Source organism: Lepus europaeus, chromosome 1, assembly GCF_033115175.1.
Source record: "Lepus europaeus isolate LE1 chromosome 1, mLepTim1.pri, whole genome shotgun sequence".
Classification (NCBI taxonomy): domain Eukaryota; kingdom Metazoa; phylum Chordata; class Mammalia; order Lagomorpha; family Leporidae; genus Lepus; species Lepus europaeus.
In genome coordinates this window covers 133,226,684-133,238,611 of record NC_084827.1, presented here as the reverse complement: position 1 = coordinate 133,238,611, position 11,928 = coordinate 133,226,684, and the positions used below count along the sequence as shown (strand labels likewise).

The 11,928-nt window shown below is 38.4% G+C and overlaps 1 protein-coding gene across 1 annotated transcript in view; it reads right to left on the bottom strand.

The window, feature by feature from the left end:
* ANKAR (ankyrin and armadillo repeat containing) overlaps window positions 1-11,928 on the bottom strand; it is a 64,848-nt gene that overhangs the window by 2,097 nt on the left and 50,823 nt on the right. The window contains 6 exon segments of the mRNA XM_062189103.1: window positions 196-242; window positions 1,476-1,672; window positions 2,529-2,638; window positions 4,051-4,168; window positions 4,848-5,006; window positions 11,734-11,856. Coding sequence (XP_062045087.1) covers window positions 196-242; window positions 1,476-1,672; window positions 2,529-2,638; window positions 4,051-4,168; window positions 4,848-5,006; window positions 11,734-11,856 — 754 coding nt within the window.

The window sequence follows — 11,928 nt, the reverse complement described above, 5'->3', positions numbered from 1 at the left end:
TGTTAAGTGACCCTTAAGAAAAAGTGGTTAATGTAGCCTTAAAACTGGGAACATGTTTTAGGTATATGGGATTACAAAAGAAGAGTTTGCAGATAAACCATCTTCGTAGCTTCTATGTTTCAAACTTGTAGAGATGGAACACAGAATTAAAAAGCACCAGGGCTAGACGATATCTCAGAAATAAAAATTAATTACCTTTCTTAAAGACAGGAATTATGGATGGTCCTCCATTCTTTTCCAGACTAAAAGAGAAACATGTTAATCAAATAATAAAATAAATGAAGACGTAGTATACCCAGAGAAAAGAAATACATGAAGACTTATTTCAGGTGACATGCTCCATGCCTAGTGGTCTGTTTCATACATGTTACATGTACAATAATTATACATGTTACCTGTAGGTGTTTTTGTTCAGTCACTCATTTACTACAAATATTTGGAACTTTAAATCTGTTTGAAATGATGGGAAGAAGAGATAGTTCAACAAAATTTTGAAAAAAGTAGATCTGAGAAAGGAACACATTTTTCTAAATCCCACAGTTGCAAATATGAACTGGCTATGAGAATGACCATGAAATGTTACTTACATTGTTTATCTGAAATTGCTTTTTTAGTCAATGAAAATTATTATTTAACATTGTCAAGTAAAACAATTAAAAATTAGATTCCCTGTCATATAAAATGAGGTCATCAGCTTGGATTTTCAATTTTTCAATGAATTAAACTGACTCTAAAAATGGATCCATCTTTCTCAATACTTAAAATTGATTTATACAGCCATAATACAATCCTGGGCCCTTTTCCAATATTACAGAGTTAATAACGTATCTTGAGTAGTTGTGTTATTTATACATGAATTTTGCTACTTGAAGAGAAGAATTGTAATTGATTTGCATCCACAGAAAAAGAGAAAGCCGCAATAAGGAGATTTTGCTCTCTACCATTTTTTTCTGGGACAACTTCATGATGAAACTACAACATTGAGGCAAAATCCTGAGTAAACACCTGGCAAACTTCACCCTAACTCCAACCACTGGGTCTGAATTAACCCTATTTCCCTCCAGGGTAGGGGTAGGGTTGGCCTAGCCTTATATCAAGTACAGAAGACCTATCTGATGTTAAGGCTTTGGTGGTATTTCCTGGCTGGCTTAGAATTCTCAAATTTACCCGCCTACTCAAAAATGGTTTCCTGGATCAGAGGTGGAGGCACCTAGTCTCCCAAAAACATTTCTAAAGCTTGAATAATTCTGGCCACAGGATCTGAATGTTTCTCATCTGCACCCACAATTGGGGTGCTGAGTTGGAATTAAAATAGGTTTTGACAGTGGACATTTAGAATTAAGTTCATCTTCCAGTATACAGAGGATATATTCATATCATAGCCCACCCTTGCACACTTTGTTCTTCTTTGACTTCCTTAAAAATCTCTCCTATCAGTGTTTCCACAACTACAACTTAAGTTATAGGCACAGTACCTCAAGGAAGGAAGTCCCACTGTTTGTTGCATTTGAAATTCCTTTAAAAATGCTGGGTTAATACTTGCATCTCTGTTGATATTATTTGTTAAGCGAAGGAACTGATTAGGTTTATTCCTGCATTCTTTTAATAGAATTCGGAAAGCATTTGCGTTGTAAGTTAAGTAGCCAAGAGCGCAAGAGCAAGCTGTGCGGACCTAAATGAAGAAGAAACAATTCTGTCTCAACCAATAGACTTTTTTCTTAAGATATCTAAGCCTGGCCAGCACCATGGCTCAATAGGCTAATCCTCCGCCTGCGGCGCCAGCACACGGGGTTCTAGTACCGGTCGGGGCACCGGATTCTGTCCCGGTCGCTCCTCTCCCTGTCCAGCTCTCTGCTATGGCCCGGGAGTACAGTGGAAGATGGCCCAAGTGCTTGGGCCCTGCACCCGCATGGGAGACCAGGAGAAGCACCTGGCTCCTGCCTTCGGATCAGCGCAGCACGCTGGCCGCAGCGCGCCGGCCGCAGCAGCCATTGGTGGTGAACCAACGGAAAAGGAAGACCTTTCTCTCTGTTTCTCTCTCTCTCTCACTGTCCACTCTGCCTGTCAAAAAAAAAAAAAAAAAAAAAAAAAAAAGATATCTAAGCCAGTGGATAACCAAGGGAAGTGTGGTGCAGCAGGTTAAGCTATCACATGGGACAACCCCATCCCATATCATAGTGACAGACTGAAGCCCAGCACTTCAGATCAAAGGGGGTTGGATAACAAGTACCAAAACACAGAAGTCACCAGTTTTAGTGTACTAGTGCTCACAAGTATGTCTGGAAAAGAGGAGCTGGTAGGATACAAATACAAAATAAATGGAAAGGCGATTGCCTACCTTGATTAGTTTAGCAATGTGTATATATTTTTTTCTAGCCTAGTGAAATTAATGTGTTGATATATTGCACTATACCCCACAAAAATGTACACACATTACATGTTAACATAAAGTTTAAATAGAAATCATCCCACAGAGTGAGAGACAATGAGTTATCTTGAACATACTCAGTTTGGGGATTTTTTTTTACCTCTTCTCTTACAGAGTGCAAATGGTAGCAGAGCCGCTGGATTGTCCCTAATGTGGTGAATGCTTCTGGAATGCCGGCTCTAGAATGAGCCAGGCTGGCTATTAAATTCCCTATAGATTAGACAATAAGGAAAAAAAGAACTGTTACTTACATAAACCAATATACTGCCCTTTTGTTCGTTTGTAAATGGCATTTTAAAAGGTGTAATTCACAAGATATCTCTGTTAATGAAGAAGGGCTGAGAAAAAAATTATGTATAAATATAGGAAAAACTCCCTAAAATTATGGTTTGGTTTTCTGTCACAAACAGTAAAAGGTAAATAGGTTTGTGTAGGAGAGGGACTGTTTTAAATCAGAGGTTGCCTTTCTCCCACACCTTCAGAACATGTTTTGAGGTTTTTTACATTAGCTTTTTGTTGCTATAGGAATAACAGCAGGAACTTTTGAGTGGAAAATAGCTAAGTGGAACACTTGTACGAAAACTTGATACTTGGCAACTGAAATTTCACTCTGCAAAGTTTATGAGCCTTTGCAGCCTCTTCTGGAAACCATGTTGCCTTGGATACTGAACACATCAGTTTACAGTGTACCTGGGGCCTACATGTCCTGCTTTGCCTGTGATCAGATGCACATGAATCTGGTAGTGAAGTAGTGAAAAAGTAATAATTTTTGAGAGTCAATTCTCAGCCTAGTAAAACTAATATTTGAAAGCTAGTATATTATCTGGCACACAGGAATTTGTGGAATAAAATTCAAACCCACTACAATTGTTTCTCTCAGAATTACTCTGACACTGTATTAATGTTATTTAGATGAAACTATATTTCAAAACTTTTTAAAAAGATGCTTTTTCCTAGTTAGTTTCTATCAGAAATTTTCATTTGCTTGGTTTTTCCCTGCTTGCTGTAAAGATAACTCATACACTCCATAAAAACATAATTCTGTGCTATGACAGATGGAGTTTCTTTTGATGCCTTCAGTAATCAATTTCATTTTTTAAAATACCTTATTTATCACTGTATATCATTGTCATTCTGACACTGTTTTATGTTGCTTTCACAGTAATGTATCAAGTCAATTAAGCTAGAGGGTTGGAGTAGATCTAGTTACACAAGAAGCATGAAGTATACCAAGAACTTATTGGACTATTTTGCTTTGCTATATTACATAGCAATACAAAGAACCCTTAAATGTTAGCAAAACCTGTGCAATTCCCAGAAGGAAACCAGAAGTACATCTATGTAAATATTTCCCTACTATTATAAATGAATATGTAAATTTTGTTGATAATTCATAACTGAATTATCATTTTATATTACAGAAAAAATAGAGTTTTGAAAAAATAATTAAGAAAGCAATAAGGCTGTGTTCAAAGTTAATACTCCTGTGAGTCCTCATAGACCTACTATGGAGTTCCATGTATATTAACATGAGTTCACTAGTTTACTCATCAAACTGTAACAGAATATCATGCTTATGATTTTACTATTGTTCAATATTGTTTATTATTGTCATTTCTTACCTGTCAAGACAAGAGTAGTGGGCTGAACTGAATACAGGCTATCAACTAAAATAGTAACACCTCTTGCAGTCAAAGTAATATGGTCCACATCTACAATGACTTTAGATAATACAATAATCTAAAACAAAAAAAGAACAGAATCATTGGACATTTTGTACACAGCTTCTCTAAGCATTTTTGTCTTTTTTTTTTTTTATTTCTCAGGAGGATACAAGGGATATTTGGTAAAAGAAAAGTAAGTGGTGATGGGGTTGGTTAGAGGACTTGTTTCCATCTGGTCACCATGGTGATCATAATAGATCGTATTATTCTTCTTACAATGTTTACAACTTTTATATCCTGGTAGTACACAGAAAGTACTTCTCCCAAAAGGTCATGGGATACAAAATGAAGAAAGAGAAAAAAGACTAAAAAGAACCTAGATATGTAAAGTTGTTACAGGGCTCAAGAATTGGTTGATCAGCTAAAGATACACAGAAAACCCGTCAGGGATACTAGCTAGTTTCTTCACCCAGTTCCTGGTAGTATGAATGAGATGAAAATAACATCTGCCTGTCAGCCTCACAGGGTTGTGATAAGCATCAGATAAGGAATAAAGGCAAACACTCCTTAGAACATGTAAAAATTCCATATAAGTGAAGAAATTCTCTTTAGATAAGAGATTTTTTTATGTGGTACAGGGGGCTATTATGTAAAGTATTCAGTAAACATTTTACTGGGCCCCTAAGGTTTTGTAATTTTCAAGTTTTTACTAAAAAGACATGATTGCTTTGAAGTGTTAGCCTCTCGTTGTATACCTGAAATGCTGCCATTGCTCTCTCAGTTTCAACTGCTGATTCAAGAAAAGGTTCAAAAATAGATATGGTCATTATTCCACTTTCCAGTATTAAGTATTGTTGGAAGCGATTATTGAAGGCAAAAAGGCTTAATGCATAGCCTGCTCTTAAGCAAATATCCTGGAAATAGGAGAAACATGCATCATCTTTAACATACTTCATTTATCATGTTACTGAATGTAACAACTTGGATTCTTGCCCATTAAATTATGTTGCGATATTGTCACTGAGAGTAAAATATGATATTGTTAGTAAATACAGAATGTTATTGGACAGATAAAATAGAGCACTAGATTTTGGTAATAGGAAGAAGAAAGGAGAAAATATTTTAACGGTTAATTACTGATCATACAAACACCTAAGAGAAACTCAATAATTTCATTTAACTCTCAACTTTCTGTTTTATTATATTTTTATTTTCATTTCAACATTTCAAAATAGAGTTCATAAGTCAAAATTTCCACTGTTTACCATGCTATATATTACATTTCATTCTGAATTATCTGTAGCATCTTTTAAAAAAAGTGCATTGTAAAACTCTATTCTACTACATTTAAGGGAAAATAGGTTCAAATAATTTTCTTTCTTAAGAAAAATACTTATTTTTTTTTTATGAGAGAGAGAAAGAGAGAGAGAGGGAGAGAGAGAGAGAGAGAATATGCTTCCATTTGCTCCTTCACTCCCCCAGATGGCTGCAATGGCCAGCACTGGGTCAAGCCAAAGTCAGGAGCCAGGAACCTCCCCCGGGTCTCCCACAAGGGTGCAGAGGCCCAGACACTCAGGCCATCCCCTGCTACTTTCCCAAGCCATCAGCAGGAAACTGGATTGGAAGCGGAGCACACAGGACATGAACTGGAGCCCAAATGGGGTGCCGGCACCACAAGCGGTGGCCCTACCTGCTACGCCACAGCGTCGGCCCCATCCCAATAATTTAAGAATCACATTTTAGGGGTAAAGCCGTCACCTGCAATGCCAGCATCCCACACGGGCACCAATTCATGTCCCATCCAGCCCTGTGCTTTTGGCCAGGAGAAGTAGCAGGAAATGGCCCAGGTGCTTGGACCCCTGTAACCCATGTGGGAGACCTAGATAAAGCTCCTGTCTCTTGGCTTTTACCTGGCCCAGCATTGGCCATTGCAACCATCTGGGGTGTGAACCAGTCAACGGAAGATCTCTCTCTCTCTCTCTTCTGTAATTTTGACTTTCAAAATAAATGAATTGTAAAAAAAAAAAAAAAAAAAAAAAAAGAATTGTATTTTAATATTCTGGAGCTGGGAAAAGAGCAAAAAACAATTTCTCCCTAGAGTCAGCCAGTTTGAGCTGGACAAGTATGGCAGATCTTCCATAAAGACTCAAAAGATAAAATCCTACTGTTAAATCTTATTTTTTAATAATAAAAACAATTGTAATACTTCAACAGTGTGGTTCAGAGAGTGTACCACAGTGTACACACAGAGTATACACACAGTGCGTTTTCTTCTGCCACTAAAATTATGACATAAAAATTCTGTGTAACATATTGATATGTTTATAAAAATGATATGATACTTGAGTTTTCCTTAAGAAATATACAGGGAGAGCAAATGGATATATAGGTGAAATAGGATTGCCATGAGTTAATAATTGCTGATGGTGTTTTTCATTATGCTGCTCTCTTGTTCAATATGTGTTTAAAATTTTCGATAATAAAAATTACAGATGCACAAACACACAAAGTAGTCACATAGCCATGGGCAAGAGGAAAGGTATTAGGTACAATCAGAGGGATAAGGAACTAGGTCTCAGTCCTAGACAATGGGTAGATGAACAGATAGCAGAATAGAGCCTCGAGCCCAGTAGGAAAGAAAGGTGCTAGGAAATGGGCCAAAAGGGTATGCATTGTGTAGTAAGGTCAAGTTGAAGGAAGTGAGGAAAGTATGCCAGAATTTGACCTATTTCCACTGTGGGGGTCTATATTTAGGTGGTTTACAAAGTGTCTGATTCTGCTTCAAAATGAATCCCACAGTTTGACTACTCCCACCATGCTCACTTGTATCAGATACAGGACAAGAACCAAGTTGGTTACTCCCAGTCCAGAACCCACTTAAAAATCAATCCGTGAGGAAAGACGTATTTTTACATATATGTTTCCTGAATGTAAACTGTCTTAACAACCTCTACTTCATAGATCCTTTCCTTTATGTAATTCCCAAAGGTGATTAAACACCCTGGGGGCTTATTTTCCCTTAACATCCACTGTGATTCATGATTGGCAGATGAGTTCCCGTTATTTATGCTAACACCTCTTCAAAGGTACATGAATAGTTAACTAGACATATCTTTAATTAAATAAGAGAAAGTAGGGACCAGCGCTGTGGCATAGCAGGTTAGGCTGCCACCTGAAGTGCCAGCATCCCATATGGGCACCAGTTTGAGATCCAGCTGCTCCATTTCCAATCCAGCTCTCTGCTATGGTCTGGGAAAGCAGTGGAAGATGGCCCAAGTCTTTGGGCCCCTGCATTCGTGTGGGAGACCCAGAAGAAGATCCTGACTCCTGGCTTCGGATCGGCACAGCTCCGGCTGTTGTGGCCAGCTGGGGAGTAAACCAATGGATGGAAGACTCTCTCTCTGCCTCTCCTCTCTCTGTGTAACTCTTTCAAATAAATAAATAAATCTTTTAAAAAAGAGAGAAAGTAATAGTAACTAAAATAATAGGCTAATTTTATGTGGCTTGTGAAAATCATCCTCACTAGTATATTTCACATAATTTACTCTAGTTTCATAGCATGAGAAACAATTTTTTTTAAAAAAGATCATGTGACATATTGCATATCCATGTAGACAAGGTCATTGTGAATGGGGGCTCCAGAATCTGGGTTCGCGGGCTTAATTTTTAATTTCGTTCCTGTCAGTACTCATGAAAATGTTTATTCATTCAGTAACATATTTAGTTGCTAAACATCCCTCCCATTTCTACAGGTTTCCCAGTATAGGTTTAATTAAGGACCACAGTAGCTTCGTGCTTCTTTTACAGCCTTGAGATTACTAATGGGCCCCAGTGGGGCAGGTACTGAGAAAGAAACTTACAATTTGGAACATGCTCAATCGGACTGGCCGCAAATGGTGGAGTTGGAAATGTGCCAGGGGATTCCAACACAATCCCATCAGGATGGCATGTACCAAAGCCATCGCACTAGTCCAAATGATCAATTTCAGCTCACAATTGATAGCTCTGATAGCCCTAAGAGTCAAAGAGATCACACAAACAAGACAAGTATCTGCTAATACTAACTGATAGAATCAAAAAGGGAGAGAAAGATCCAACATGGGAAGTGGGATACACAGCAGACTCATAGGATGGCAGATGTCCTAAACAACACTCTGGCCTCAGAATCAGCCCTCAAGGCATTCAGATCTGGCTGAAGAGCCCATGAGAGCATAGCAGGCATGGAAAGCCAAGATACCATGGAAAAAAAAAAAAAAAAGACCTAAATGAATGATCTCTGTGAGTGAGATCCCAGTGGAAAGAACGGGGCCATCAAAGAAGGAGGTACCCTTCTCCGAAGGGAGGAGAGAACCTCCACTTTGACTATGACCCTATCGGAATAAGATCAAAGTCAGCGAACTCTAAAGGCTTCCATAGCCCTGGCAACTCATGACTAGAGCCTAGGGAGATTACTGACGCCATGAACAGGAGTGTCAAATTGTTAAGTCAGCAACAGGAGTCACTGTGTACTTACACCCCATGTGGGATCTGTCCCTAATGTGTCGTTTAAAGCCAAGTGATGCTATGACTGGTACTGAAACAGTATTTTTATACTTTGCGTTTCTGTGTGGGCGCAGACTGATGAGGTCTTTGCTAATTATAGACTGAAGTGATCTTCTGTATATAAAGAGAATTGGAAACGAAAAAAAAAAAAAAGGAAGGAAAAAAAAAAAAAAAACAACCTGGTGTTAAAATGGAAATGGCATAGAAAATTAATTAATTTGAAAAAAATTTTTGTAGGATCTCTGTCTTTAATGTGCTGTACATTGCGATTTAATGCTATAATTAGTAATCCAATGGTAGTTTTTTCACTTGATGTTGCTATGTGGGCAAAATGTTGAAATCTTTACCTAATGTATACTAAACTGATCTTCTGTATATAAAGAGAATTGAAAATGAATCCTTACACGAATGGAGGGAGAGGGGGAGCGGGAGGGGGGAGGGTTGCGGGCGGGAGGGAAGTTATGCGAGGGGGGAAGCCATTGTAACCCATAAACTATACTTTGGAAATTTATATTCATTAAATAAAAGTTTAATAAAAAAAAAAAAAAAAAAAAAAAAAAAAAAAGAAACTTAATACTTCTACTTCACCATTGAGATGAGTAGTCACCTGGCCAAGACCAGGTAAATCCACTGACTTATCTTTAAGCCTTCCAGTTCTCTAACATTCTTCATATCTATGGAACTGATTTACTAGGATGTACTTGACATGCAAGCATAGGTTTAGAGTGAAGCAGGTGTTAACAGGCTGGTAGGGAGGGGAGAATGAGAGTGAAATGTAGAAACGACAGGGAGGAAAAGGAGGCACAAAAGGACCCGGTAGTGAGAGTAAGCCTTGGAAGGAGCAGAGTACAGGGGAGAAAGGCATCGAAGACGGCCAGCCAGTCAAGAACTCAGTGTCCTCAACTGATCATTACCCAGGTGTTTTATAGCAGCGCTTCTCTTTCCATCCAGTAACATTATATATATTTTTTAAAATATCACAACTTTCCCCCTCCTCGCCAGTCCTCCTTCATCCCTCTGAAAGCTCACAGACCTGAGAGAGATGCAGCTGACAGTTTTCCCCACTGAGTGCTAAATGCACTGTAGATAACAACAACGCCCACTTCTCTGGAGCAGTGGGATTCAAAGTGCCACCCACAGACTCATGACAGCCCACAAAATTGTTGACAACAGGGCTTAGAAATTGAGAAGAAAAGCATTAAAAGGGACAGCCCTTCCTTAAAAACTGAATATCAGTTAATCAGTGTATAAGGAAAAGGAGAATTTATCAAAAATCACATTAGGCCAAATACCACTTAATTTCTGCATCACTGGATGCTAAAACTGGTGAACAAAAGTCTAATGCAAAACAGAATATTTACATAATTTCAAGTTGTCTCACCTTAAGACACTTGTTAATTACAAAAGAAAAAATAGTGACTTTACGGTGCAGATGCATAGCAGGAAGCAATGTAACCAAACAATCTAAGTTCACACTGCCAGTGTAAGACATACATATCAATATTATACACCCTTGATATGATGCCATGAGAACGGTATATGAAGAAGACCACATCACTACTGTAATATTCTTGCCAAAAAAAAAAAAAAGAAACGTCAACTTAATTATGGAGAAAATATCAACAGATAAAGTCAAACTGAAGGACAATCTCTAAAACAACTGGTCTGGGCTCATTAAAAAGTATAAACTATGGAATCTATGAAATCATGTAAGACAAGGAAGACCTAAGATTCACAAACTGGAGACTAAAGAACCATGACAACTACATGTAGTGTGGGATCCTGGATGGGGTTCTGGAACAGAAAATGGACATCCATGAGAACACTGGCAAAATTTACACAAAACTGCAAAATGTGTAATGGTACTGTATCAATGTTAATGTTCTGGTTGACAACTGGGAAGCTAGATGAAAAATATACCAGAATACTCAGTACTATTTTTGTAAATTTTTGGAAAGTCTAAGTTTATTTAAACATTTGTTAAAATTAAAAAAAAAAATTCCGTAACAGATTTCTGAGAAAAAGCTATTTGTTCATTACACATAGTTTCAAAGCATCACTTAACAGTATTGGGTAGGGGCCGGCACTGTGGTGCAGCAGGTTAAGCTGCCTTCTGTAGCACTGGCATCTATATGGGTACTGGTTCGAGTCCTGGCTGCTCCATTTCTAATCCAGTTCCCTGCTAATGCACCTGAGGAAGCAGCGAAGGATGGGCCAAGTGCTTGAGCCCCTGAACCCATGTCAAAGACCCAGAAGAAGCTCCTGGTTCCTGGTTTCAGCCTGGCTCAGTCCTAGTTGTTGTGGCCACATGTAGAGTGAACCAGTGGTTGGAAGACCTTTCTCTTTTCCTGTTTCTCCCTCTCATACTCTGACTTTCAAATAATATACAAATTTTTAAAAAAGAGTATTAGGTGGGGCCAGTGCTGTGGCGTAGCAGGTAAAGCCATCGCCTGCAGTGCCAGCATCCCACATGGGCGCCAGTTTGAGAACCGGCTGCTCCACTTCCAATCCAGCTCTCTGCTATGGCCTGGGAAAGCAGTGGAGGATGGCCCAGGTCCTTGGGCTCCTGCACCCACATCGGAGACCTGGAAGAAGCGCCTGACTCCTGGCTTCAGATCGGCCTGGCTCTGGCCATTGCAGCCAATTGGGAAGTGAACCAGTGGATGGGAGACTCTCCCCCACCCCTTTCTCTGCCTCTTCCCCTCTATTGTAACTCTGATTTTCAAGTAAAATAAATAATTTTTTTTTTAAAAAAGGAGCGGTGTAGACAGGAAAAAAAAAAGAGTATTAGGTAAGAACTGATGACTCAGGGTAGAAAAGTTATGAAATTAGGTCAAAGGTTTGACCCAAGACAGAAGAGGTTTGTTTTTAAGCTAATCACCAAACATTAAAATTGCAGCATTTCAAAGATGAAATGTGACTACGAGAAATGCAGAGCTGAATTACTATATCATCACAGTCAAATGGCCTACAAAGAGATCTTTTAAATTTCTTTAATAATACATTTTGAATTACTGCCAATAAGAAGACTTGGTAATTTGAGAATGTGATCCAAAAAATTTTTCTTCCATGAGCTATAATATTTTGTAAAGGTATTACCTTATCTGTTGAGTGAAGAAGATGAAGGACGTCAGAATATTTAAATCCTTCATTTTCAAGTAATTCATTCTGTAGTACCTCATTTCTTAGGACAATGCATGCCAAGGAAAATGCCACTTCCACCTAAATAAGTAGTGTTCAGAAGTTATGTTTCACTCATGTTTTACCAAATGACATATTTCATCATACAAGTAT